This window comes from Notechis scutatus, chromosome 2 (assembly GCF_049901735.1).
Source record: "Notechis scutatus isolate UNSWTSFEM ecotype Mainland chromosome 2, rNotScu1.2, whole genome shotgun sequence".
Classification (NCBI taxonomy): Eukaryota; Metazoa; Chordata; class Lepidosauria; order Squamata; family Elapidae; genus Notechis; species Notechis scutatus.
In genome coordinates, this window is record NC_142010.1 from 43,821,122 (window position 1) to 43,848,600 (window position 27,479).

Genomic DNA, 27,479 nt, shown 5'->3' on the forward strand with positions numbered 1-27,479 from the left:
TGTCCTAAAATGCAAAATAGTTTCTAGCCTTCTATTCAAATTTCAAGATAGCTATATCTGAGTTCATGTTCATTTTTATTTGGAACATATAAGAATGAATTAATATACTTCTATAAATCAGATGAAAAAATAAATGAGGGACAAATCTTAATCTGCAATTAAAGCATTAGTTGATTAAATTATTAAATAATTTGATGAAGCTTGCAAAATATCATAAAGCCCCTGTGATCTGTAACATGATTTACTAATTTTTCATCCTTAGTTCTATATGCTTGTACAGGTAGGTGATCCATTCAGGCACTTAATTCTTAGAATATAAAAAGATTTAGATTATGATTTATTTGACTTGATGGAAGCTAAAATCATGTTTTAGTGCTTGACTGGGTTGGTCCCCTGGAATGTTCATTCTCTTTTAGAAATGAAAGGAAAAAAATGAATGGCATGAAAAGAGCTGAAATTTATTCTTGACTTACATTTCTGTACCAGGAAAGAATTATAATGCATGTGGTTTTGACTTTTTTTTAAATGCTGTTTTTTCCATGTGCTGCTTCAATCTTTCCATAGCCATTTTGTAAAGCACTGTTCTATCACAAGCTCTCCAAATGCTCTCCACTGTAAGAAGGAAATTTTGGAGCCATCTAGTAGCAGCTACTGTCCTATGAACATTGTCATGTTGACAGAACGAGTTTCTATTGTCCTGCAGCTATGCATAAAATAAGAATAAAATTAACCTTGATGGATATGACCAAAGTCCCATTTAGTCTAGCCCTTAAGTTATGCAATGACCAACTAAATGCATTTGAGAAGTTTGCTAGCCTGGTGTCAGCCCTCCCAAACATGATAAGATTCTACTTTACAGTAAGGCTACGTTAAACAAATTTCCCACCACTGGGAAATTAAGCTGGGTCCTTCCTAAATTTCTTTCTTTGACCATTAAGCCACTGAGAGCTCCTGTCTCTTCCCCTTGTGCCCCAAAGATGTCCATTTCATCTGGACTGGAAGACTGAAAGCTTCTTCCCACTTTAACATGCTACCTTTCATTCAGGGAGTGCTAAATAGTCATCTATAATAGTAACTATTGATAGTTTCATCTTCCATGAAGCAACCCACTTCTTTTGTCAATTGGATTCTCACTTCCTCATTTATCCAGTTGGATTCAGATAACAGATAACAGAAGGGACCTTGTAGGTCATCTAGTCCAACCCCCGCCCAAGCAGGAGACCCTACACCATTTTTGACAAATGGCAGTCCAATCTCTTCTTCTTCTTTTTTTTTTTTTTGAAAATTTTATTGATTTTTGAAAACAAACATAAACAAACAAAACATAAAACATAAAAACATAAAATATCTTTTTTGAAAGCAGCATAGTCCCGGGTTACATCTCTTCGTACAGACACAAATTCAAGTTCATGCTCATTATTATATTCCATTCCATATCTTATTACTATTCTACATTTTCAGTATAGCTTCTCCCCTCTTTTAACTTTCTTAATTTTATTTTATTTATTTCATCTCAATTCAAATCATTGTACTTATATTCTTTGTCTGTCCTGTTTCAACTGTCTACTATCTTTTCTCATTAAACAAAATTTCTCCTGTAATCACTGATTGGAGTATGACGCCTTTATATCTTTCCCCTAAAATTATAACACTTAATATAATACATAACTTCCATTCGGATTCTGCTTGGTACTTTCTAAAACTACACACTGTATTTAAAAAAAAGAAAAATATATAAATGTATAATATAATTAGAACAACAATCCATACCAATTCAATTCTATCATTAATATTAATATTCATTTAAATCTTAACATTGTACACATTACTTTTCAGATAAATATCATACTTCTATGGGAACATTTATAAACTTTCCATAGTTAATTCCCCTCCACTTCACTTATATTTTATAAAACATTAAGTAATTAAAATGTTCCCATTCCTTCCTAATTCAATTCTCTCATTTATTTTATTTCATTTATTTTGTTCACAAAAGTTTCACTAAATTACACTGACTATTTTATCCTTCTTTTTAATCATATGTTGTTTCCAATTTTCTAACATTATTTCTATTACAAATATAACAATACCATCTTATGTACCTTCACAGAATCCCTTTTTCAGTTAGATTTTCACCCATTATCTCTGAATAAGTCCTGTTTCTTTACATCTTGCTCCAAACCTTTGTGACTTCTCTTCCTTTCCTTCTTCCCTTTCTTCTTCTCTCTCCCCTTTTTACCCCCCTGTCTCTCCACCTCCATTTCCCTCTTCTGTATTCCCCCTTTCTGTTGCTTTCCAACATTATATCCACTTTTCAAATTATTTTTCCGTTTTTTGGTTGTTTTTTTTAAGTCTTAAATTCTCCATTCTCTTTCCCCCCTTTCCCCTTTCTTCCTCAGATAGTTACTTGTTCATTAAAGATGGCTTCTTCTTTGTCCCAATCTTCTTGTTGCGCAGTCTTTTCTTGTTGTTTCTCATAGTTACGAATCGCCATTTCTAAGAATTGAAAAACGGAGCCAAAGGAGCCCTTCCCTTCTTGTGTCACTTCTTTATATTTTTTAAATTCCATTTTCAGTTCATCCAGAGATAGTGCCATTGTAAAAAAATTTAAACAACCACCCAATTGTTTTTAGTCATTCAAATATAATATCCAAAAATCCCAAAGTCACCAAGCAATCCAAATACACACAAGCTGTTTCTTTTTACACTTTCTTCTTTTTTCACTTTCTCTTCCTGGGGTTACTATTTAGTTACAAAGTTCCAGTTTAAATGTATCTTTTAGAAGTCTTATTGAGATTTTACATTAAATTCTTTTAAAATCCAGGCAGTCTCCTCCTTCCAAATCCTGCCCTTATTCTTTTCCTCTCCCTTCCTACTTATAGACAAAAAGGATTTTTTAGTGTCCAGAAATCTTTATTGTCCCTTTGGCATTTAATTATATTTTCAGCTTAATTATTGGTGCCAAAGCGGATTTTTCCGATTTCTTATTCAGCTCTCTTCGTTGTCAATGTGAGGAAGGAGAGTGAAGAAAAAAAACCTTTCCCTTTTCACTTTCTTTCGCTGCTTCCAACTCTTCTTTGGGAGCAATGTTATCTTTTATAAAATTTAAATTCCAGGGTACCTTAGTTGTTGCTTTTTATCCCGGTCAGCCAAAACTTTCACTTCTTAACTTCCTCCTGCACTTTCTTTTCCGGTTGAGTGCTTCTTTGAGGTAGCCATTTCTGACCACCGCTCCTACCGCCTTTGGGAAAGGGAGTTTGGCCAGCTGAGGAGGAGAGATGCGGCTCTCCTCGACCTTGCTGGCGATCTCCCCCCTCTTCACCACCTCTATGGGGTGGCTTAGCCCCGAAGCCAGCTGGCTCGGGGCGCTCCAGCGGCGAGCCCAGGCAGAAACCGCGCATGATTGCGGATTCCTGCCTGCCGCCGAAGCCCTGCAAACCAGAAGCCCCCAGGCAGTCCAATCTCTTCTTGAAAGTCTCAAGTGATGGCACTCCCACAACTTCCGAGGGCAAGCTGTTCCATTGGTTGATTGTTCTCACTGTCGGAAAGCTTCTCCTTGTTTCCAGGTTAAATCTCTCCTTGTTCAGTTTCCATCCATTATTCCTTGTCTGGCCTAGAGGTGCTTTAGAAAATAGCTTGACCCCTTCCTCCCTGTGGCAGCCCCTCAAATATTGGAAGACCTCTATCATGGTCCTTCTCTTTACTAGACTAGCCAAGCCCAGTTCCTGCAACCATTCATTGTATGTTTTAGCCTCCAGTCCCCTAATAATCCTGGTTGCTCTTCTCTGTACTTTTTCTAGAGTCTCAACATCTTTTTTATAGCATGGTGAACAAAACTGGATGCAGTACTCTAGGTGTACTCTAGATTCCTATTGTAGGTAGCCAATTTCACAATTTAACCACATGTTATGTAAAAAAGTAAGTTTTTTTTCCTGTAAATAAGTCTAGCAATATGAAAGAAGGTAAAAAATCTCTTTATACATATTATTTGTGCCATTCATGATTTTTATATAATCTTGTCATGCCTCCTTCATTGCAAACTAAGGAGCTAATTGCTGTAATCTTTCATTTAGGACAGCTGCTTTTGCACTTTAAAGGCAACTTAAATTCTGGGCTTCTGACCACAATCTTGACTGTTTTGTTAGCCCCCTCCCCTAAATGTTCCTGATTTTTCTTTTTTGAACCCTTTCCAATTCAATAATTCCTTCTTAAGATATGGTGATGAGAAATGTATATAATGCTTCATGCCCATAGATAAGGCCAGGATGCTCTCGGTTATTTAGTCTTTCATTTTGGGGAGTGAGGGATACTGGAGAATTCAATTTAAAAATATTATCTAGGGTAACTTATTTTAATGCTTATTCTAATATGGGTTTATCATCTCTAAATAGGCTCAGGCTTCTAATTTTCTTCCTCTACGACACTGAAATTTAGAAGTATGGAGCTCCAAGAGCATAAGGAGAACTTAAGGAGTGTCTGGCAAAGAACTGTAGATTGTCCACCTTGCTATCTTTGGTTTTTCAAGAATTAAGACTCATTATTTTGGCTGCAGTCAAAATAATGCATTGGACAGATTCAATGTGCAGAAGACATGTTATTGGGAGGAGTAGTGGGTTAGAGTTTTGAAATCCTGGAACATCCTTTTAGAAAAACCAAATCTTGACAAAAAGGGCATTTGAACTAGGAAGGTATCAAAAAGCGGGATGGCAAGGAATGGACTCAAGTTGACCCCTAAATGGAGTGGTTATAATCATATGGATCACATGAGTGTGAAGATGCTTTATCTTCAGTCATGATTGGGTTATGTTACACTCTTTGGGACTGGTACACAATGTGTGGGTTTCCTTAGATGTATAACTCTTGGTCAAGGAGTAGGTAGGCCTTCACACAAATCCATTTTCTGTAGCATAGTTAGACTATGAGGCCCTAAGACAACCACAATGCAAATTATTGAAATATGCTATACATAGTGCTGGTCTTGAAAACAATTTAAAAGCTGAAGCTGTCCTAGAAAGCAGCTTTAACAGGCACCTATGGCCATGCCATGTTACTTCTTTTTGAATGTATTACTTACAATTAGACTTTTGGATACAATTCAGTATGCTGGTTATCGCCTATAAAGGCCCACATGGCATAGGCCCAATTATTATTATTATTATTTTTATTATTATTATTATTATTTTGGGGGGGGGTTATCTGTCTCCTATAATTAAACATCTCATATGATTGGGCAGACTTAGCATTCCTTGGGAACTGCCCACCCAGAGATTTGTATGGCTCCCCGCCCCCAACACACACAATAGCCTTATTTAAATGAGTCCTGGATCTTTCTCCAGGCCTATATGAAATGACATGTTGAAATCTTTGTGTGATAACTGTTTAATTAGAGTATTTGGACACTTAGTTTCATGTTGTTTAATATTGGTTTCTTTCAAATTGCTTAAATTGCTTAACATGATATCCTGCAGAAAGTCATGTGTATATATTAAATTAAAACAAATACTGCAAACAAATGTTAAACCAGAGAGTAACTGTTGTACAAAGGCAAATTGTGTGCTTAGAAACCACCATAAAATAGGTGGACATCATGTCTGTTATATAAATCACTGTTGGCTTGGGAACTGTACTTAAAAAGTTATTGATCAATATTTTCTCATCAAATTTGGGGAGGTATTGGCTTAATTCCATCAGATTTGGTCCTAAACCTGTGAATCTGAAATATTTACTGTAATAACTTGGACAAAAAGGTGAAAAGTGCTGATGAGGTTGTAGATGGCTCAAAATCAAGTGGGATAGTGAAAGATAAAAACAAATCTAAAAATTGCTTTTAGCAAATTTGGATTGAAAATAAAAGAATGAAACAAACATAAAATTATTCATTTAAGTTAAAAAAAAAAAACCAAATAAATTGGTGCAGAATACACAGAGATGGTTTAGCAAAAGATGTAAAAAGATCTTGGAAGTTAATGTGACGGAGCTGCTAAAAATGGAAAAGCAATTTTAGATTGCATAAATCATAGCATAATTTCCAAATTATAAAAACTAATAGATACACTAAATTCTGCAGCACTCACTATAGAACAGTGTTCATTTGGGGCATTACCTTTTAAGAAAAAATTCAGAGAAACTAGAATAGGTTCAGAGAAGGGCAATGAGGATGACCACAGAACAAGAAACTAAGTTTTACAGTGAGAAATAAAAAATTGAGAAAATTTAAACGAATATGGAGGAATATGATAGTACTTTTAAAATGTGAAGGGATGCTATGTATTGCAAAATCTCTTTTGTTTCAGAGTAAAGTAACAGAATAGTATTCTTAAATTAAAAGAAAACAACTCAATTAAATGTTAGGGAAAACTTTAGTTCTACAGTAGACCCAACTGCTAAGCTATAAATGTCAGAAATGCCTTTATTTGTATATCTTCACTGAGAAAGGGTTTGAACTCAATGACTTAAAGGTCCCTTTGGTTGAATTATATGGTTCTTAGAAACTCGTGGTTTTTGACTGCCCACGCATATTACAGCAGCTATGTTTTGAGAATGCCCATAAGAACTTTTCCCCCAGAATTTAGACTTGCATAAGAGCCCACACACACACACACACACAAGTTCTTGTCATTAGCAAATGCCCTCTCAGAGGATATATTGCTCAAATAATCATTAATAGAATCCATATTGTTTTAGAATAAGGGCTGGATTTAACTACAGGTATTGGCTGGGAAAAAAAACTTTTAGGGAAGAAGGGAATTCTGCATTTTAGTTCATTAGAGCCTTGTCAATCACTCTGATCAAATTCTGTTAGTTTGTTGTTTGTGAAGTTTTTTATAGTTCTCTTTTTTTAAAAAAAATTCTCAATACCAACTGTTTAACTGTTTCAGTGTCAGTTGAAAACTTATTCACTAGAAAAATACAGGTATATTTGGACAGTGTCTAAACCAGTGGTAAAACCTGGTCCCTACCGCCTACTAGTGGGTGTTCCAGCTTTCATGGTGGGCGGTAGGGGTTTTGTCCCCTACTTTATAAATCACCATTACTGTGGAACCGGTGGGCGGTTAGTGAAAATTTTACTACTAACAGAGATACAAAAGTGGGCAGTAGGTATAAAAAGGTTGACTATCCCTGGTCTAAACCAAAATTCAAACAACTGTGTTAATTTTATAATTGATATAAAAAAAACATTTTTTCAACTATGAAAACTTATTGAGTAAATTCACTTCAAGTTAATTTTGTACCAAGTTTAAGAAGAAATTATGTCACTATGGCCTCAGATTGATTGTGTAGAGCAAAAATCCACACATAACCTAAATAACATGAGCATCTGACAAATTGTTATTGATGAAGAATTCGGAATACAGAAGATCTGTTTGGAATAGCATAAAACTTCCATTGTTGAAGTTATTGCACTCACCTACTCCTTGTTTTTCAATGGTGTCTTTTCCTATTCTGTCTCCTAGGTCTATGTACAAACCACAACCCTGACAATATCTATGAACTTAAGTGCTTCAGTGGCCCTGGGGATGCTTTACATGCCAAAAGTTTACATCATCATCTTCCATCCTGAACTAAACGTCCAAAAGCGGAAACGTAGCTTCAAAGCAGTAGTGACAGCAGCCACCATGTCATCAAGACTATCACACAAAACTAGTGACAGGCCCAACGGGGAAGCAAAAACAGAACTTTGTGAAAATGTAGATCCAAACAGTAAGTAGTTTGAAACTTGTTGCTTTTTTTTGCCAGAATGTTATAGAGACTGTGTTGAGAGGAATCTTATCTTTGAGAATTCATCCCTACTTTGTTCTTATCCCGAAGATTATACAGAAGTCTATCTGAAGGTGTTCTATTCCCATGAGATGTTCCCTTTATAATGTTAATCCTTTGCCCAGAGCTTTTTGATTCTCCTTGCTGAGAATAACTCTCTGGGTTGCTTTAGAATGCCATAGGCAATTTTTCTAGATATCTTCCTTTTCCTTATGGGGTAGCGTTTTGAGCATGACGGTATTCTTTCATAATTGATCTCAGACTGAATACTCATTCAGGTCACCTTTATCTTATGCCGTTAAATAGAAAGGCAAAAAATAGGGTTGGTTTTGTTTTGCCTATTTTATGTACTTTACTCATATCAAAAAGTATGCCTTCACTCCTCATGACATCATTAAGACCATTGGCCATATTATTTTGGGGGTGACAGGAATTGAAGTCCAAGAATACAGAGGATGCCTTCTGGTCTGAGGTTTTCAGTACAGCTTTAAAGGAAATGTCTTAAAATGCTACCAGTAATAACAACAACCATAAAAAAGCAATCTCAGAGCTACCTGCTTTAAAGGTAAAGGAAAAACTAAACTTTAAAAAAGTCTTGTGTTAATTTATATCCTAAATCAGTTGCTGTTTCATGTTCCAATATGAAATGATGGTAGATTTCCTTCAACTGCAGTGAACACAAAACAACCATGGCTAGTTAACATTAAAGGGCTATTATAGTTAGAGAGAATATTTGGTAATATGAATATTCATTTAGATAGTTCAATTAAAAGACAGGTGATAGATTAACCATTTTAATTGACAGCCCTAATCATTGGCAGAGGATTCTGGTTAACTTGAACACAATACATAAAGGGAAATTAGATGCAAATTATGTCAAGAAGAAAGGAATTTTAATACATGATTGTTCTCATTTGAAATGTTCTCTGAGTGGCATTCTCAACCACTGGCAAAATGCCATAAAGTAGCTTCTAGTTCTCAGAATAGCAATAGCATTTAGAGTTATATACCGCCACATTGCACTCTCTGGGCAGTTTGCAAGTGCAAGCATTATTTGACCCAACAATTTGGGTCCTCATTTTAACTAACCTTGGAAGGATGGAAGGATGAATCAACCTTGAGCCCCATCAGGATCAAACTCTAGACTGTGGGCAGAATTTGCACTTAATCGCTATACCACCAGGCCTCCTTAATAGAATAGCTTTAAATGCTGTGTGGGTATTATGTCTTTGAGGTGTGGTTAGTGGAGCCTCCCTTTGGGCTGTCTTCTTGCCTAAGAAAATAAAAAAGCCATTGTAACAGTAATTTTAAAAGAAATGATCAAACACCAAACAGCAGTATGACCTCATGCTTAGATACAATTGCCACCAGTTTACTTAAAGTTCTTTAATTTTTGACTTTCTAAATGTTGTTGAGTCAAAACAACTCTGCAACCCCGTGAAACTGATACTTAATGGGGAGGAAAATTAAAATTAAAATTGGCCATTAAACCAATTAGATTAGATTGGGTAAGGTCAGCAGACCTGTAATGTCCCATGTATGGTCTTCTCCTCTTTTTGAAGATTCTTTATGAAACAAGAGCTAATCTAACTATCCTAATCTGTGGCACTCTGTGTGATTTGGGAATAGCATTTCCAGAATTGCCACTCATCCACCACACAGGCTGTGGATCATGGAAGTTGCTAGAAAGTGTCAGATTGGAGAAAGCTGGGCGGATGTCCTGATCTAATGGTTAAATCAGAAAACTGTTTGAGTGTTGAGAAATTTGAGTCAACAACATCAGCTTGTTACTGCTTCTGAAAATGTCCTGACATGAAGAGTACCGAGGACAGTTTCTGGCATAACCCCAAGTCATTTCAACACCTCCTAAGCAGTGACTGAGTACTCTTATCCTTAATTTGGATACTAACTGTTCTGCAAGAGCCATAGGAATTGCTGTCAGATGTTCTGTGGGATGATAGTGCTTAACAATGTGTTCCTTCTTCTTTTTTTAAATTATACAATCATGTTATTTTCCTTAAATGAATGCTACAGATTTGTGTACCTCCAAACACCAAGATATTTCTTCTTCCAAAAGTAAAAAAAAAAAAAAAGTTAGCTATTGACTTTCTCTCCTTTTTCCTTAATGAAAGACTTTGGGGGAAAAAAAAGTCATTGTTATTGTATGCAGATTATTGCCCCATTGCATTCAGAAAAAGGCTATCACAGCATGCGTTAATGAATCATAGGCTGCAGACGAAGCATCATTAATAGGGCATCTGACATTTCAATCAAATATATGCAAGATCGTCAGTTTTTTTTATTACTCAGTCTTCAGACATTTTTCCTGTTCATGGTCTCAGCACTTGTTTATTCTAGCAGTCATTGTTCTCTAAACTACACTATTGTTATGTCAGTTATTCTACATTAAACTGGCAATAAACAGAAGGAGAAGATAAATATACATATGGTGGGAGAGGTAAATTCAGAAACTTTCATGGAGCGGAGAAAGAGAAATTATTTTCTTGTGGTATTTGAAGTTACAATTGGACTATTAGATGGTCAAAGGGCTTTCTCCTCTCTCCTTTGTTCAGTTTAAAAGTGAGACTGTGGCTCATTGGAGTGCTTACAGGCCATTTATTCTGTGCTTTGAAAAGGAATGGTCCTAGGAAGGTGGTATAGTACCAGTCATCTTTTTCTTGTCCACACAAAGTCCTAATAATGATGGTATGTCATTATGGAGTCTATCTTTCAGGGCATTATTGACTCCATTTTCTGAAATGTACAGCATTGGTATTGCCAGAAAGGGCCATGGGTTCACTTTTAAATTGATTGGTAGTAAAGAAAAGACCCAATATTTCAGTCCATCTTGTGTGGGGTTTTGTAAATGCTCCAATCTTTAAAGTACCTCTTCTGAACTTTGAGTAAGTTTGTTCTCTGTGATACACCCAGGTTGATGCTTATGGAGGTACTGGCGAAGATTAGCCACTCTCCTAAAAATTTACAAGAGTGGTAAACTAAATAAAACGTTGTGCTGAATGTTTTACAATGGATAATGAATTACAATGCAGAGTGATTGTTATCTTCACCTTATACTATGAGAGTTTTCCTATGTGGCAGCAGTGGGATACTTTGCAGCCGTCTAATTGTTTGGCAATTTCCTACCATCTTATTTAACTATCATTGGTAGACAAGGAGGGTGAAACTTATATTCCAACATTGTTTCATGGACTATAAGTTTATCTATTTTGATTATCAGGTATGAATTGAACTTTTGTTTTGTTTTTCTACCCAAAAATGTAGGTCTGGAGTTCCTAGTGTTCACAAGCACTCATTTTCCTGTGGACACCCACCCACACCCACACTTGTACCTATCAAACAAATGTTTGCTTGAATTTTAAAATGGAAAATATATGCATTGGTAAATATTTTAAACAGGAAGCCAGTATTCCACAAAGCAAAATATTAGGCTGCAGAATCATCTTTATTTCCAAGAGGGTCCTTACATTTTACACATAAGGAATAATTTATCTTGCAAAATAAAATGGGTCTGCAATCTATACTTCTTCTTACCTGGTTAGAAAAAAGGTGACCTGGGTGCTGTTGAGGGTATTTTGTGAGTAGGTAAGGAGCCAATGTGTGAGACCTCCATGGAATGATCTTAAACTTCCAATTGGACCTTTTTTCCTCCTTTCCACAAAAATGGGGATCCCTAGCATGGGATTTCAAAGGATCTTTGAAAAGCCTTAAAAGTCAGCTGTCCAATGCCTGCCAACCCTCTAACCATAATCACAATTTGCATCTGATGCATGTATGCTTTTTTTCATTGAAAAGCTTTGCTTTGCTATGTTTGACTGTAAGTCTGTCTGCTTTTGCTATATTTTAATTACTTCCTTTTTCAGTATCTTCAGCATCTTATAATGAAGGTGAAACTTGTACATATAGTTTCTTGTCCCCCAAATAATTTGCTCTTCTCATGGTTTCACAGGCTAAATCTCACTGGATTTAACAAAATCTCTGATTGTGCTTTTATTTGAATAAATGGAATGTTTATTCCCCTAGTCATGACAACACTGGTGCCAATAGAAGCATCTCAGCTGAATTGTTATTATTTTAATTTAGTGACCTGTGTTTGTTATGCCTAATTTGATACCATAAAGGCAAAATATTTGTAGTTGTCAGGGGTAGTTACTTTTAAAAATTCATGTTTAGACAACTACAAGATAAATGAATAGTTCAATGACATTGGATACAGAACGTTTGAGACTTTCCCCCAGTTTATTTAATGAAGTTACTGTATTTTAATGGAGCTGTAAAACCCATTACACTCCTATCTCTGTCTTTTTTTTTAATCACTTGAAAATATCTGCAAAATCCCCACATATTTGGGCTTCCAGAATCTTACCCCCCCCCCCAAAAAAAAAAGTTTCAAAGTTACTTGTGGCCTCTAAGCAATGGGATGTTAGTACTATCTTCCATATCAAAAAAATTCTGTTATAATATGTATTTATTAAATTAAATACTTAATATTTTAAAAGGTAAAGGTTTCCCTGGTCTCTTCTAGAGAAGATACTTCATTCTTCTCCCCCGCCCCCAAAGAGGCATTAATCACTCTCTATAGCCAGTGGTGGGATTCAAATGATTTAACAAGCGGTTTGCCCAGGGTCAGGTTGGCTGTCATGGGAGGCATGGCCCAATCTGACCCTGGGTGAACTGGTTGTTAATTACGCACTCACCCCAGTTTCAAAGTGGATCCTGGGCACTGCACTCAATGAAGAAATGGGATATGGACCAGCTGGAAGGAGGGAAGGAGGAGGAGCAGGAAGAAGAAAGAGGAAAAGTGGCCTTCTCCTTCCCTCACTCCGGCGACTCTGTTGTCCATTTCTCCATTGTAGCGCAGTGCCCAGGATCCACTTTGATACCGGGGGTGGATAATTTAATCAACGGTTCACATGAACCAGTGCAAACCAGCTGCATCCACCACTGTCTATATCCAGCCAAACGTATACTGTAGAAGCCAGATTGAGAAACTGATCTAGTTTACAGATGATATAAATCATGCTCCTAATAACCCTATTTAAAGATAAAATGATAGGTAGCTATCTAGCTACTTTGATTGATTCTAAGGCTATCATGAATAAATAAATGTCTCCAGTATTCATTTAATGGTCAGATGTGTTGTTGATATCTACCTCATATTTTTCAATAATGGAAAATGGAAGCTACAAAGTTACTGGTAGTCAGACCTCAGATGTATTCACCTCAGCCTTTTAAAAAGCTAGTCATGCTAGTCATTATATTTTGAATGGAATAAAGTGATTTTTGATCAAGGAACTCCTGACATGCTACTGATGTCAGAGATTAGAAGTGAAGAAGGGACAGAAATTCAGAAATACAAGCAGCTTTCAGAAGCTCTTTAACCTCAATGGGCTACATGAAGTGAAGGAAGAAGGCTAGTAGTAAGTTCTCTCCATAGTCAGAAAGGAGTTGTGTTTGAAAAAAGCATTGTGGCTCAGAAAAGAGAGGAAGACAGGCAACCGGACTTCCCTTGTACTCTTTCCTTCTCTTTCCCTCACAGTGAGGAAAAACACTAAGTTTAGACTCAGTCTATTCTCTCATACCAAGGATGACTTAATTAAATGTTGAGGTTACAATCAGATGAAGAGTGCCAATAATAAAAGTAGTGGATGTTGGTTTAAATATAGGTAGGCTGTAATGTATTTGAAGAAGTCTAGTTTCTTTGTTCACACAGGATTTGATACCCGCTCATCAACTAAAGTTCATGAGCTGTTAATATTTCCCAAAAGCTTTCTTTCTTTCTTTCTTTCTTTCTTTCTTTCTTTCTTTCTTTCTTTCTTTCTTTCTTTCTTTCTTTCTTTCTTTCTTTCTTTCTTTCTTTCTTTCTTTCTTTCTTTCTTTCTTCCTTCCTTCCTTCCTTCCTTCCTTCCTTCCTTCCTTCCTTCCTTCCCCCTCCCTCCCTCCCTCCCTTCCTCTCTTCCTCTCTTCCTCCCCCCTGTCTCTCACATATACAGGCAGTGTAATGTATGATTGATGTTCTTTGAAAATAATATTTGGGAGAAAATGCAGTGTGAAATATAACACTTGACTCTTATCATCAGCTGAAGGAGTCACCTTCTGATCACTACAAGTTATATTTCTAGTAAAATGAAATGGTTGTCTGTTTCATATGCATTAAGAGAAGCTCACTTCAATTCAGCTAGGAGTTATTCTCCCTCCTCTCCATGCTATTCCAAAATGAGTTGCCAAAACACAATTCAGCTAGAATAGTGGTAGCATACATACATAAGGTTTAACTCTCCTGTGAGTCTCTGTCTCTTTCAGACTAGAAGGATGTAAGAATGCAATCAAATAAAAGAAGGCAGGGCTTAAAAGTTTCCATAGGTTGTGTACACGTGTTTAAAGAGGAGTGAATGGTGAATGTATCCCACAGTCTGCTGTACAAATGTTGCTATGCTGGGCTATCTCTTTTGCTTGTTCATCTGTATTAGTTTCTGACATCTTTGGCATGTTGTTGCCTACTTCATCTTTTGAGGGACAGGAGAGATAAGAAAATCAACCCATACCTCAAATTTTGAAGAGCAATGAAGACTGATAGCATGGTGAAAGGGACTGGATTCTGGACAAATCATTAATTCGTATATAAACTGTCCCAAGTCATGCTTCTGATATAAGGAGACTTTCTTTTGTGTTTGGAAATACCCAAACCTTTTGGGGAACTGCTTGGTTTCTTGACGTTATGATATACTGCACCTTGACAGGTTACAAGCTTTATATTATGAGTGACACTAGCTCATAAAAATAAATGATATGATATATTTAAACCCATGGATTATATATACAAATATATTTACTTTTCCTATAGACTGCATACCACCTGTAAGAAAAAGTGTTCAAAAATCTGTTACTTGGTACACTATTCCACCTACAGTATAGCTCTTGCCTGCTTTTTTAGAAGGTAAGATAAAGATCTAACTTTTACTGCTTCTTTTTTTAAAAGAAATGCATCATTAAATGTTAAAAATGCATTGACTTTACTAAGTTGCTAATGAAACCTAAAGTTGTTTGCATAGTATTAATTGAAATAATGAATTATAAAGTCAATACAAAGCTTGTGAGAATGTTTTCCAGCTAATGGAAAGCCATAGTCCATAATCTGTTTTTTTTTTTGTTGTTGTTTTTTGCCTCACAGAGTACATGAATTGCTGATATTTCATGTCTAATCTCAAAGATTGACTCCCTCAGGAGGAATGGATATGGCTAGCTTGAGAGTATGTTTTTGAGGAATGTATGATGATTGATCTCCCCATAAAGATAATATTTTTCTCTCCTTTAAATGAAATAGAAGTTAACAAAGTTAACTTTATAACTGGGTGGGGGTGAGGAAAGGAAAAGGAAAGAAAAGGGGAAAAAATTCTCTTAATGAAGAAATTAACTTCAATCCCTATTTCATGCCACCTGTGACTAAAAGAGACAAGTTTTGGGAACTATAAACTGGTACGTCTGATAAAATGTTGAATGATGAGAAGCTATGAGATCTTTATACATCTGTTCTTGGCAATCAATGAGATAAGATGGTAAGATCACACTCCCTGGTCTATATCCTCAGAGGATTTATCATGTTACTCAATAGTTACAATTCACTATTTAGGGTCCTAAATAAATACAGGTCTTTGTTGAAATAGTGGATCAGTCTACTAGCTTGTGAGCATCAGGCTAAGCTGAAGTGCTGAACTTTTTAGCTACTTAGGATTCACCCTATTTCTCTCATTCTTTCATTGAACACAAGAAAAAAGGGGTTGTGTGAAGAACTCTTATCTATAATATGGATCATATGCTCATATACTCATATTCTAATAGTTTCGTGATTTTCTTTTTGCAACTTATTTACTGTTTACTGTTTGGGTGAGGGGATTATTTTTTTCTAGTAAACTGATGTATTTGTGATATTATGAAAATGTTGGTTAAAATTACTTCCTTATTAAAATATTAATTAAAGGCTTTGATTGATTATTGATAAACAGCCATTTTTATCCTTAGAAAGGTTGTTGCAAGTATCTGCCTCAAATAAATCAAAAGACATTTGCTCTTATCCTTGTTTGGAATGTGTGGTTTTCCCTCCCATAATGGTTTAAGTAATCTAATCAGATATTTTCATTTCAGTTTTTAACTTTTTTTTTCTGAAGCCTTAGAGAGAGTTCCCAGTGGAAACATCTCCTGACACTTAGAATCAAATTAATGCTTCCTTAATGGATCTTTTGTGATGAGAAAAACAAACAGAAGAAACAGCAGGAAAAGATTGTAGGATAAGCAAGGGAACTCTGTAGACCCTGTTCTCTCTTACAAATTTGTTAATACGATAGGTAATAACACAATAAAAGTCTTGTCTAAAAGCACCCAACAATGCATTCCTATCACTTTTATTTCTAAAGAAGACAAAGAGTGTGAAAAATCAGATAATATTCTGGTAAACCAGAATACGTTAATCTCCCTGTTTGATTTTGTACAGGTTTTTATTTTTTTCCAACTGCAAGTTTTGTTTGGTTCCACATTTTGCCTAATGTCTACATATCTGAACATATTTTTCTAAGACTGTAAAGCTTTTAAGCAGTTTTCTCTTAGCATAATGCATTCTTTGATATTCATTACCATTTATACACTGTATAATACACTCTCTATATATTGTCCACTTAATTGACCTATGGCCTGAACCTAGGGGTGGGATTCTACCAGTTCGCACCTATTCGCTAGAACCAGTTGTTAAGATTCTAAGCAGTTTGGAGAACCGGTTGTTAGAAGAAATTACTGGCCTAATCCTGTAAGGAAGGCAGGAAGGAAACATTCTGGTGTTGCTGACAGAAACTGCCTCTCCATTAACCCTTATTACATTCTTGGCAGAACTAGACTTCCTGTCTCTGGAACTTCTCTGGAGTTTTTTCCCCCTCCTTTGCTGGTACTTTGCTTGTGTGGAGTGACCATTTAAAGTTACAATGGCACTGAAAAAAGTGACTTATGACCATTTTTCACACTTACGACTGTTGCAGCATCTTCACAGTCATGAGAGGCCAGGCGAGGAGATGCATGGCTCGATGTGAGTGATATTGAGTTGGCCACACCCAGCCAATAACATGACCAGTAAGCCATGTCCACCCAATCACATGACCACCAAGCCACGCCCACCACCTAAGCCACGCCCACAGAACTGGTTGTTAAATTTTTTGAATCCCACCCCTGCCTGAACTCTAATAACTGATTTCCAAAAACTCATCTCTTCCACTTTTCTTGCCAAGGCTAGAGAAGAAAAAGTATGCAGGCTACAAGGCTTATAGCTTTCCTGGCACCAAACATTCCCATTTTCCTCATGGAAGGAAGAAGGGATGAGAAACCAATGTTGTGCTATTAGCTTCTTTATCCTGTGGGATGCCATTCCCTCATGCTTTTTCTCCTGTTATCTTGTCTTGTTAACCATAAGTGACAGAGACAATAAATGTTGTTTATATAAATAACATTTATTGCATCCAGGTACTTTGGATGCTTATTCTTTTGGCACCTCAAGAATCTAGTCCGCACAGAACTTCTTCTATTTTGCCACCTGGAGAAGTAATTCCTACCTTTCCCTACAGCAAAGGTACCCCTTAACCTAGGTACTGCATTGCTTAAATGGTGGGGTGGGAAGGTTGAATTTTAAATACGTAGCCAGTGGGATCTCTATCCATGTGTTGTTTTGATGTCCCAATAGTCTTCTGTAAAATGCTGGACATATACTTTGACATATACTTGCCACGGCCAACTCGCTGCAGAACAACTTGCTGTCACTCTCTTGCCACAGGACAACTCACTGCCGGACAAGAGTTACACTAATACCAAAGAAATGGTGAAATAGAATCATTAAAGGAAGATGCAAAAGAAGGGACAAAATAAAATGTGAATGGCAAAAATTGAAATATTTTTTTTATTTTAAATGATTAAATAGAATTGTTAAATTGTCCCGCAGTGAGTTGTCCCATGGTGAGCTGATCACAGAGAGTGATGTCCTGCAATGAGTTGGCCATGATGAGTTGGCTGCAGTGAGTTGACCATGGCAAGTTGATCATGGTGAGTTGGCCGCAGCAAGTTGACTGTAGCAAATTGTCCCATTCCTATACCATAGAGGTGTTTTCCCCTGGAGTAGCTGCTCTTCCTCATTGCTTGTACTGCAGTGCAGAAGCTGCAGGGAACTTTTTAAATCAGAATTGGGTCTTAGGTTGCAGTCCTTTAGATTTGTGAGAGATTGAGAGGAGAATTTGTGGAAGCAACAGGAGGGACATTATAGACCTAAACTGCCAACAGATGGGAGAGGTACCTGCTATTATTATTATTATTATTATTATTATTATTATTATTATTATTATTATTATTATTATTATTATTATTATTATTATTATTATTATTATTATTATTCAGCCTAGATTGCTGAAAGCCAGAAAAGAAATTCAAAATATCCAAGGGACTCTACTTTAATGAATAAAGGCTGGACTTTCCTTATCACCGTCTCCAAACCACAATGCTTCTGCCCTAATTCTTTCATGAGGGCTCTTTATCATGTCATTCTTCACCTTTCCCTTCCTTCATTATAACCTGCAACGCAGAGCTTGAGAAGATGCCATCACAATGCAGAGCTTGAGAAGATGCCATCAAGCCAGTTTTCCCAGTTATCATGGTTCTGTAGGAAAAAGAACTCACTTCTTTTCCCCCATGGCTGTGGGTGGGACTCCAGAAAATTGCTGGATGTTCCAACTGGCACCTCACCTGGACTTTTATTCATTCTAAGTTCTCATTGTAGACTAAATCCCTGCCTGTCCAGCTTTGTTGCTGAGACAGAAAATGGATCCAAAATACAGTCCACAGCTCTTTGAGGCAACATGCTTCTGTGTTCCTGCACACTTTGTGCTATACTGTGCAGTCATGCATCTTATTTCTTGTCACTATATATCACCCTTGTTTTAAGAGCTTTTAACACTACATGGAAATGAAGCACTGTTCATGAGACCCTGTACATTCCTGGTTATTATTGCCAATCATCCTCTCTTGATCCAAAATATCTTAAGAGGATATGAGTAGCACTTTTTCACATACATCCATTTCTGCCAGATACAATTGCAAGTCACCATAGTACACAGAAAATGTTATACGGGGGAAATAAAAATACACATTTCCTTATAATTGGAGTCTCCAAATTGGCTACTATCTGATTTTGGCTATTTCTGGCCATGCACCTTAGTAATGTTGTTTTCCATATAGCTCATTCATTTGATGAAGTCCAGCTCTTTGAATTCAGCTAAGATGTAAGGCTTACATGGAGGTTTGATTTCCAGCACATTATCTGAGTCACTGCATTTAAATGAGACTGATAACAGTTCAGAAAGTTAAGCTGGTGCATATGTCTTTGAAGAGATGGAAGTGAGTAGCATGACCCTCCAACTATTCAGCTACATTAGAGTGACTAGAGCTTTGTTCCAGCTGGAATTTTCAGGATCAACTGTTTCATTTCCTGATACATTGCTACAAAATGCTTCTCCATCTGGACAGCTAGGAAACTGTTCATTGCCTGCATTAGTAATTCACATAATTATTGATTACAACATCAGCCCTTGCCATCTGTAAAGTTTTTCCTAAAGGCCAGTTTTGTTATCAAGTTCACATTAGAGAGTATATTAAATTAGTTGTCAATTAACATTTCAACCTTCTGGATGTAGAATCTTTATTTCCATTCATCAGAATATTTGCTTTACCTTCTGAAAGCCAAAGTAAGTATACCAAAGAGCCTAATGGAAATCTTGTTAGGCTTTAGGCCTTGAAAGCTGAGATGGGTTTTGTATTACTGAGAGATGGTCTTGGGCTTTATAGTCAATTTTTCGGCTATTCAAGGCATCATGTTAAACTCATATGCCTTGATAAGTTATATCAAAGATAGTCACAGTAAGATGATTACTTGAGAGTTTGTCATAGATCTGGGAGGAGAAATAATGTTTTCCTGGATGGGTGAAGATCTCTTCAAACCAAAGCTGGGACTTGTATCAAAGGATCCACTTACTATTTTTTTTGTTTTTGTTTACTACACTATACTTTCAGACTCCAATCCAATAGCAAGGGATATAAGAGGTGTGAACCAATGCTCAATGAAGAGCATTGAATTTCTTATTCCTGCTGTTCACATTTTACTTACCTGAGCTATGGTTTGAGAAGGTAAGTAATAAGTCATTCAAGTGACAACTATAAGCATAACTTTTCAAGTAAGAATTGCATTCTAGTGAGAGGTACATTTCAGAAATTTAGCTGTATAACTTGGAAGAGATCTCGACATGGATGCCTGTTAAATTTAAAATATTTTTAAATTAAAATTTCCACATTTTTACTTGATTTCTTTGAACATGTATTAAATTTTAATACTGGTTCACAAAAATATATAATAAAACTGCAGGTTTAATTCAAGCCTCTCTAGGATCTTAGTGACATCAAATAGGTTCATTTGTATCATGGAAAAATTATTGTATAAGATGTTGTTCCCCATATCTTTATGTGAATAGGCTATGAATTATAAGTACAATAACATATGCTCCAATATTTAAAAGTTTACCATGTTAGTAAAAAAAATCAAGTACATTTATAATAAATTTATAAAAAGAAAAAAACAATATTGGTATCAAAGGTTTAAGAATATTTAAATACTGTATATACTCGAGTATAAGCCTAGTTTTTCAGCCCATTTTTTGTGCTGAAAAAATCCCTCTCGGCTTATACTCGAGTCAGATTCCCCTCTGAAAAAAAAAATGGTGTGGAGTCGCGGCCTCCGGTGGCAGCGACTCCCAACAGCCCAGCCGGGAAGGGAAAGGCAAAAGCGCTTTGCCTTTCCCTTCCCGAGCGGCGGGACTGGGGCCGCGCCGGCGGTAGTGACTCCTGACTCAGGGGGCCTCCGAGGGAGGGGAAGAGAGTGACTCCTGCCTCCCGCTGTCATCATCATCTTCTTCTTTTGGGTTAGTGAATCAATTAAACCTTTCATGATAGTGAGATCGTTTCCCAAATTAATTATTTTTATTTTTGAAATTTACCAGTAGCTGCTGCATTTCCCACCCTCGGCTTATACTCGAGTCAATAAGTTTTCCCAGGTTTTTTGTGTAAAATTAGGTGCCTCGGCTTATATTCGGGTCGACTTATACTCGAGTATATACGGTAACTGGATAAGCGAATAAATAAATAAATAATAAACTAGATCTATTATATACTGCTATGATAATGAACTAAAATTGCATTAGCAGTAGATCAAACAGAATAGTGGATTCAAGACAACTTAGTGGGGGTTTGGACCTTCAGTGGGGGTTGGGCTAGATGACCCACAAGGTCCCTTCCAACTCTGTTAATCATCAAAAAGTTAATCATCAAAAGAATGCAGTACCCTAAATATTTAAGATTTTTAATGACATTTATATGCATCTACATACACACATAAATAGACACAGAACCATATGCTCTGTTGGATTGATAAAGCACAGGTCTGTTGGATTGATAAAGCACAGCAGACTAAGTTGAGCTATGGCTGTGATAGGTAGAGTATGTCTGAAAATATAATAAAATGTAGGAGGGTGAGAAATGTGACTGAATTTTGTACAGCCCAGAGCTTAGTAAATGTTGCTTGTATGGAAATAATTGCCATAGGAATACAAACTAGTCATAAGAATCAGATTTGCTTTTGATTATCCCTCAAAACACATTTAAATTCAGCACATAGTATACTCATACATGAAAGTAGTTCATATACTATTTTCACTTGCTTTTGAATAAGATAGATGAATTGTTGCCATAGTTACTGCTAGTTTATATTATACCTATCATATGTGGGGGCCTAAAACTGCTTGTTCTGTTACATTTCTATGAAGAACATTTGCAGGCCATTAAATGAAAGCTGGAAACTTTCTTCAGTAGGATTGTTCCAACATCACTCTAGCCTTTGTTTTCCAGTTTAAAAGAGTGGATAGAACTAGCTCTTTAAACTGCAGATATTTCTGTGCTAGACTAGCTAGATTGGAGCAAGTGTTCTTTGTATCCCTTTAGAATTAAGTACATTCTACTTTTTAATTAATGAACAGACACAGTCAAGGAGCCCAAGGCACACTGCTTTGAGTGCTCCATAACAACTATCTGGAAACTGAGTCATGGCAACTGGATTTTTCTTTTTGCTGCTTATTTAAGTAGCTTCTTCAGTTTGGGACAGTAAGGGACTAATGAGATAAGGAAAATGTTTCAAACCAAAAAAAGAAAAGAAAAGTCCTATTGCCATGATTCAACTTCCAGTTAACACTAGCTGGATGACTGAAAATATTCACGGACATGTCCTTAACAACTACTGCATACCAGTCTTTACTGTTATAAGGATTGATACTCTGGGTTTGAAAAGCAGAAGTAACAATAACAACTGATTAAACTTCTATGCTGCCATTTTTCAATGGTTCTGGGGTGCTCACAGCCATGAAACATTGAAATTAAATTACAATCAATAAAAAAATAAAAAGATGGCAAGCATGGCAGACCAGATGGAATGAAGCAAGGGCCTTCACTCTCCGTCACTGGATCCAGTTCTTCATGGCTCTTCCAAACAACAGCTGAATAGGTTCCATCCAGATCTTGGGATAACCTTTTTTTACATGGTGTATTTCTGAGGACCTGATAGATGATATTGTTTAATCAAGGTAATCTAGCAGATGTTTTGGGAGACAAGCAATCCCTTAAATAATCAGACCATATGCCAGGTAGGGTTATAGAGACAGAGATATGTGCTTCCATCATAGAGATGGAGTACAATGAGGAAACAACTTTTCTGCATTGAATGCTATTTGTAAGCATATAGAAGCATGTGATACCCTTCAGAAAATCATTCCAAAATCGACACAGAGATAATTTCATAGTTTGAACTAAATTATGTAAGTAACAGTGTAAATCATTAACTGCAAATTAGCAGTGCACCTACCACTACTGTGAAATACAATATTTCATGGACAAAGTACCAGTATTAGAAGAACATGTTAATTTAAGAGTTTAGATGGAAACATCGGTCAGTTTCTCTGTCTTCTTTTTAAGTAGCTGAAATGAATTTAAAAGAGAAATAAGCTAAATAGACAAAATGACCTAGGGTTGCAATAGCTACATTTACTGAATTTAAAACCCAGAAATAATATTGCAGTTAGATAAGGAATAATGGCATTATCCAAAACAAATTCCTTTAAAAGAATTTACTGAAAGTAATAGATAGGATGCAGTAGAAAAACATCTGTATTCATATGAGGGAGAAAAATACAGAAAGGCATTAGAATATATTGGAAGGAAATATCGTCAAGAGTAGAAGGAAGCAAACCTATTCCATAATAATAGATAGCATTCGGAGTGGGCTTCCGGTTTTGCGCGTCTTCGGTAGCGGCAGGAATTCGCGCCTCTGCGATCCCTGCCGCGTCTCAAGGTGCCCCGATCTAAATAGGTCTGGGGCTATGGCTGCCTTGTAGAGGCAGCCGAAGAGAGAGGGGATCCGGACAGAGGTTTGGGGGTAACGCAGACCCCCTTTCCAGCCGGAATAACCCCTTTTTCCTGAGGTGGATGAGCGGCGGTCAGCAATGGCTGCCTCAAAGAAGCCAGCAGCCGGGTAAGATTTGTGCTGGAGGAAGAGGGAAGAGCTGTGGAAGTTGCTTCTGACTGGGATAAAGCTAAGAGAGAGTTCCTGTAATCTTGAAGGCTGCTAAGGATACTTTGTTTCAAGAAAGAGATACAAGCGGCGAACATTTTAAAAGAGTAAGTTTTGGGTTTTTTTGCCTTTCACTCTCCTCCCTAACGTGACAGCAGTGGAACCATAAGAGAAATCCGGGAATTTGTTCTGGAGGTAAATAAATATTGAAGGAGCAAGGATTTCTGAATATTCAAAGGGGAAAAAAAAAAGAAGAAGAAGATCTTTTTTTTTTTTTGGCTGTGAGTGGGAAGGGAGAGGAAAATAAAAATAAAAATTGGAGCAACCTGAAAATAAGGAGAAGACTGCCTAAAACTTTAAAGAGCTAATTTTAAAGAGCTATTAAACAGCAATAAGAGTTTCTAAAGATATATTTTAAAGAGAACTTTGTGATCAAACTTTATCCCAAAAAGAGAAAGTGGAAAAAGAGAAAGCATTAAAAAGAATCAGCTGATTGGACTGTTTGATGACTTTGGATTTTATGAGAATTATCTCAGATTAAAAAGCACTTGGGTGGTTGTTTTGGAAAAAAATTTCTCTGTACAATGGCATCAGTTGTGGATGAACTAGAACTTATACATCAAAAATATGAAAGAGAAAAGCGAGAAGGAAAAGATGTTTTTGGCACTCTTTTTCAGTTTATAGAAATGGCGGTTTGTGCTTATGTAAAATCGTATGAGCAGGATAAAGAAGAAGCCATTTTTGAAGAACATGTGACTTTGGTTGGAGAAGAAAAGAAGGAGGAGAAAAAGGAGAAGAAGACTTTAAGACCTGGGAAAACAATCCAAAAAGAGAAGAATAAGGTGAAAAGAGGATATTGTGTTAGGAAACAACAGAAAGAGGGAAAACAGGATAAAAGGGAGGTGGAGAGACAAAGGGGTAAAGAGGATAAGGAGAAGAAGAAGCAAGGGAGAAAGGAAGGAATAAGAAACTTTAATGATGGGGAGCAAAATGCAAAAAAACAAAAGTTTTTCAGAGATAATGGATAGATTTTATTGGAAAAGGGATTCTAGTAGGGTACATAAGATTGCATTTTTATATTTGTATTTAGAAATAATTATAGAAGATTGGAAATAATATGTAATTTAAAATGTGATAAATATTTAGTATAATTTAGTGAAATTTTTGTTAAGAGAGGGGAGTACTTTAATGAAATAATGATTTAAGATCGGTGATGTACGGGGGGGAGTAATTTTGGAAAGTATAAGAAGTGTTCCCATAAAGGTATGATAATTAATTGAAATGTGTAAAATGTCTAAAGATATAAATGATTGTTAATACCAATGATTAGGCTATGTTATAATAGTGAAACTATTCGTGAAATGAGGTTTGAAGAAGGAGAGGGGAACATGTAATGTAATCATGATTTATAATATGTGATGTGTGGGATGGAACTAATATGGCAAATAGATGCTCCCATAGAAATATGTGATCTAATTGATAAGAAATGTGCTAGATGTTTAAGATATGAATAAATATTAATATTAATGAATAGATTTGTATTGGTTTTGATGATATTGTATAATGTTAGAATGTACCAGACAGAATCCCAACGTAAGTTATGTACTTTAAATTAAGTATTATAAATATAAGGGAAAGAGACATAGGCGTCATACTCCAATCAGTGTACAGAAGAAGGTTTTACTTTTTTTTTCTTTTAAGAAGAAAGATAAACGGATAGTTGGAAATAGAACAGACAAAGAATAAATATTATGATTTGAATTGAGAGGAGATAAATAAAATAAAATTGAGAAAATTTAAAAGAAAGGAGAAGCTATATAGAAAAATGAAAATGTAATAAGATATGGAATGGTATGTAAAATGAATATGAATTTGAATGTGTGTCTGTATCAAGAGTTTTGACCCGGGATTAAGCAACTTTCAGAAAAGAGATTTTTTATGTTTTTATGTCTTGAATTTTTGTATGTTTTGTATGTCTTTAAAAGTTAATGAAAATTTGTTAAAAAAATAATAATAATAATAGATAGCATTCAACACTTTAGAGCAGTGGTTACCATCTGGGTTCTCATAATGACTGATGGTCTATAAAGATATAATTGGTAGTTCCTGATTTAGGTTTATTGCATACAGTGTCCACAAGGATTGATTGATTGATTGATTGATTCATTCATTCATTTAAAACATTTATATTGCTGCTTATCTCACATACTTGACTCTAACAATTGGTGCTTTACAATTAAAAACACAATGAAAATAGGACAAAACAACCAAAATTAAAAACATCAATAGCATAAAATAGGTGCTAAGAAAATTAATAATGTCCCTCATTTCAATTAACCATGTAACAGATCATCCATGGTGGCCCCAGGCTGGATGAAAAAGACAAGATCTTAATACATTGTGAAAGACCAAAAGGATTGAGCAAGTTTAATCTCAGGAGGGATAGGTCAGATGCAGACAATCAGAACCACTCCAGAGCCAGAATCAATAAGCCCAAATAGATACTTTATTGCTGACCACCTATATCGTAAGAATCTCACCAAACTATCTACCTTCCCTATAACCTAAGGGTTACAGATAAAAACTTCAGACTTTTCTTCCCCCAAATTGACTCCAACAGGAATGTCTCTTTACTCCTTGTGGATGGACCCTCTCTCCTTCAACCAGTAATTCTATCCAAAGGATGGGCAACATGGCTGAAAAGCCTCTTTTTCTAAGTCCCACCAGATGATACTCTTTAATGTACAGGACCCAGAGCAAGATTTGCAAGATTTGGCAAACTACTTATAAGATTTTTGCTTTGATTTTCCATAAAACTGTGTTTTATTTTAAGGTTCAATTTCAGGGGTACCATCCATGCCATGCTGCCTAGTGCTGGAATGGAACTCAAGACAGGATTATATGCTGGTCCCCTAATCTTTGGTTGATAAGGTCATGATCTGCAGAAATGAATAAGGTGGGATCTTCTGAATCATCTATAGAAACTGAAAGGCTGTATATGTAAGGATGGACCAAGGACTAAATAATATTTTTTTTATTTACATAGTGCAAGCCAAGTTGCTCAGATATTGTTGTGAATTATCCCATTTTCTCCTCACATGAATCTTGAACAAGTTAGCTTTGGAGATAACTTTACCTGCAGTCTGAAGCTAATCAGGAATTTAAATTTTATCAGTTGTGTATTACATTGATGCTTATCTTATTGCCTATGGGGATGAATGTTATCGAAGATACCTGATTTGGCATCCTTCCTTATTTCTTTTCAACCTGGTTCTTTTAATTTCAAAGTGTTCCTGTATGAGGGGGAAAATTAGAAGTGTTATGTGTTTCAAACAAAATTTGGCAAGCATTGAGGTCCATAGCATGATTGGAAAATTAAAGCTGCAGGTGGCTTTGGAAAAGAGAAAGGAAGGTAACTTTGAAAGAATAGACCACTACCCAAAGCAGAAAGTGAGGGAAAAGACTTGCAAGTTTCTTTTACCTCAGCCAATGTTAACAAAAGTAGCTTTAGCTTTTCTGTGGAATTGATTTCTTGATCTGGTCTACTAGTAGAGCTGACACTATAGCTCAGCATGCTGACTGGGGAATTCTGGGAGTTGAGGTCCACATATCTTCAAAGCCACCAGAGTTGAGAAATGCTGCTATAGCTACATACTTTGAAAATGGAGCTACTTGAACCTCAAAAGAAGACAGAAGGCAGCTAAGGAATGGTAGAGGTTCAGGAAGAGTAGTGGGGAACATTTCCATCCATTTACCTATTAGTTAATTGATCTAGCTGCTCTAGTTGCCTCTTTGTGACAGACCCACAACATGCTCTCAAAATTGACTTTAGACACCTTTAGGAATTTCACCTCAGTTGACACTGAAATGGGAGAACCACAAATCATTGAATCAATATTTATGCTTTTCTTTTTAACAAGGGATCCTTAAAAGGCCAGGCTTTCTTGCTTTTTACAGCTACCCAGAGTTTTTAGTTCAGTTTGTACTATTATAAAAAAAAAAAAAAAGCTTTTTTGAG

The 27,479-nt window shown here is 36.1% G+C and overlaps 1 protein-coding gene across 3 annotated transcripts in view; it reads left to right on the forward strand.

The window, feature by feature from the left end:
* GRM7 (glutamate metabotropic receptor 7) overlaps positions 1 to 27,479 on the forward strand; it is a 532,166-nt gene that overhangs the window by 481,464 nt on the left and 23,223 nt on the right. For 2 of the 3 annotated variants that reach the window (XM_087954616.1, XM_087954615.1), the window contains exons 9-10: positions 7,455 to 7,701; positions 14,621 to 14,713. In XM_087954616.1, the coding sequence (XP_087810742.1) occupies positions 7,455 to 7,701; positions 14,621 to 14,691 (318 nt within the window). In that variant the 3' untranslated portion in view covers positions 14,692 to 14,713. The remainder of the gene's footprint in view (positions 1 to 7,454; positions 7,702 to 14,620; positions 14,714 to 27,479) is intronic. The other variant, XM_087954617.1, reaches the window with a different exon arrangement.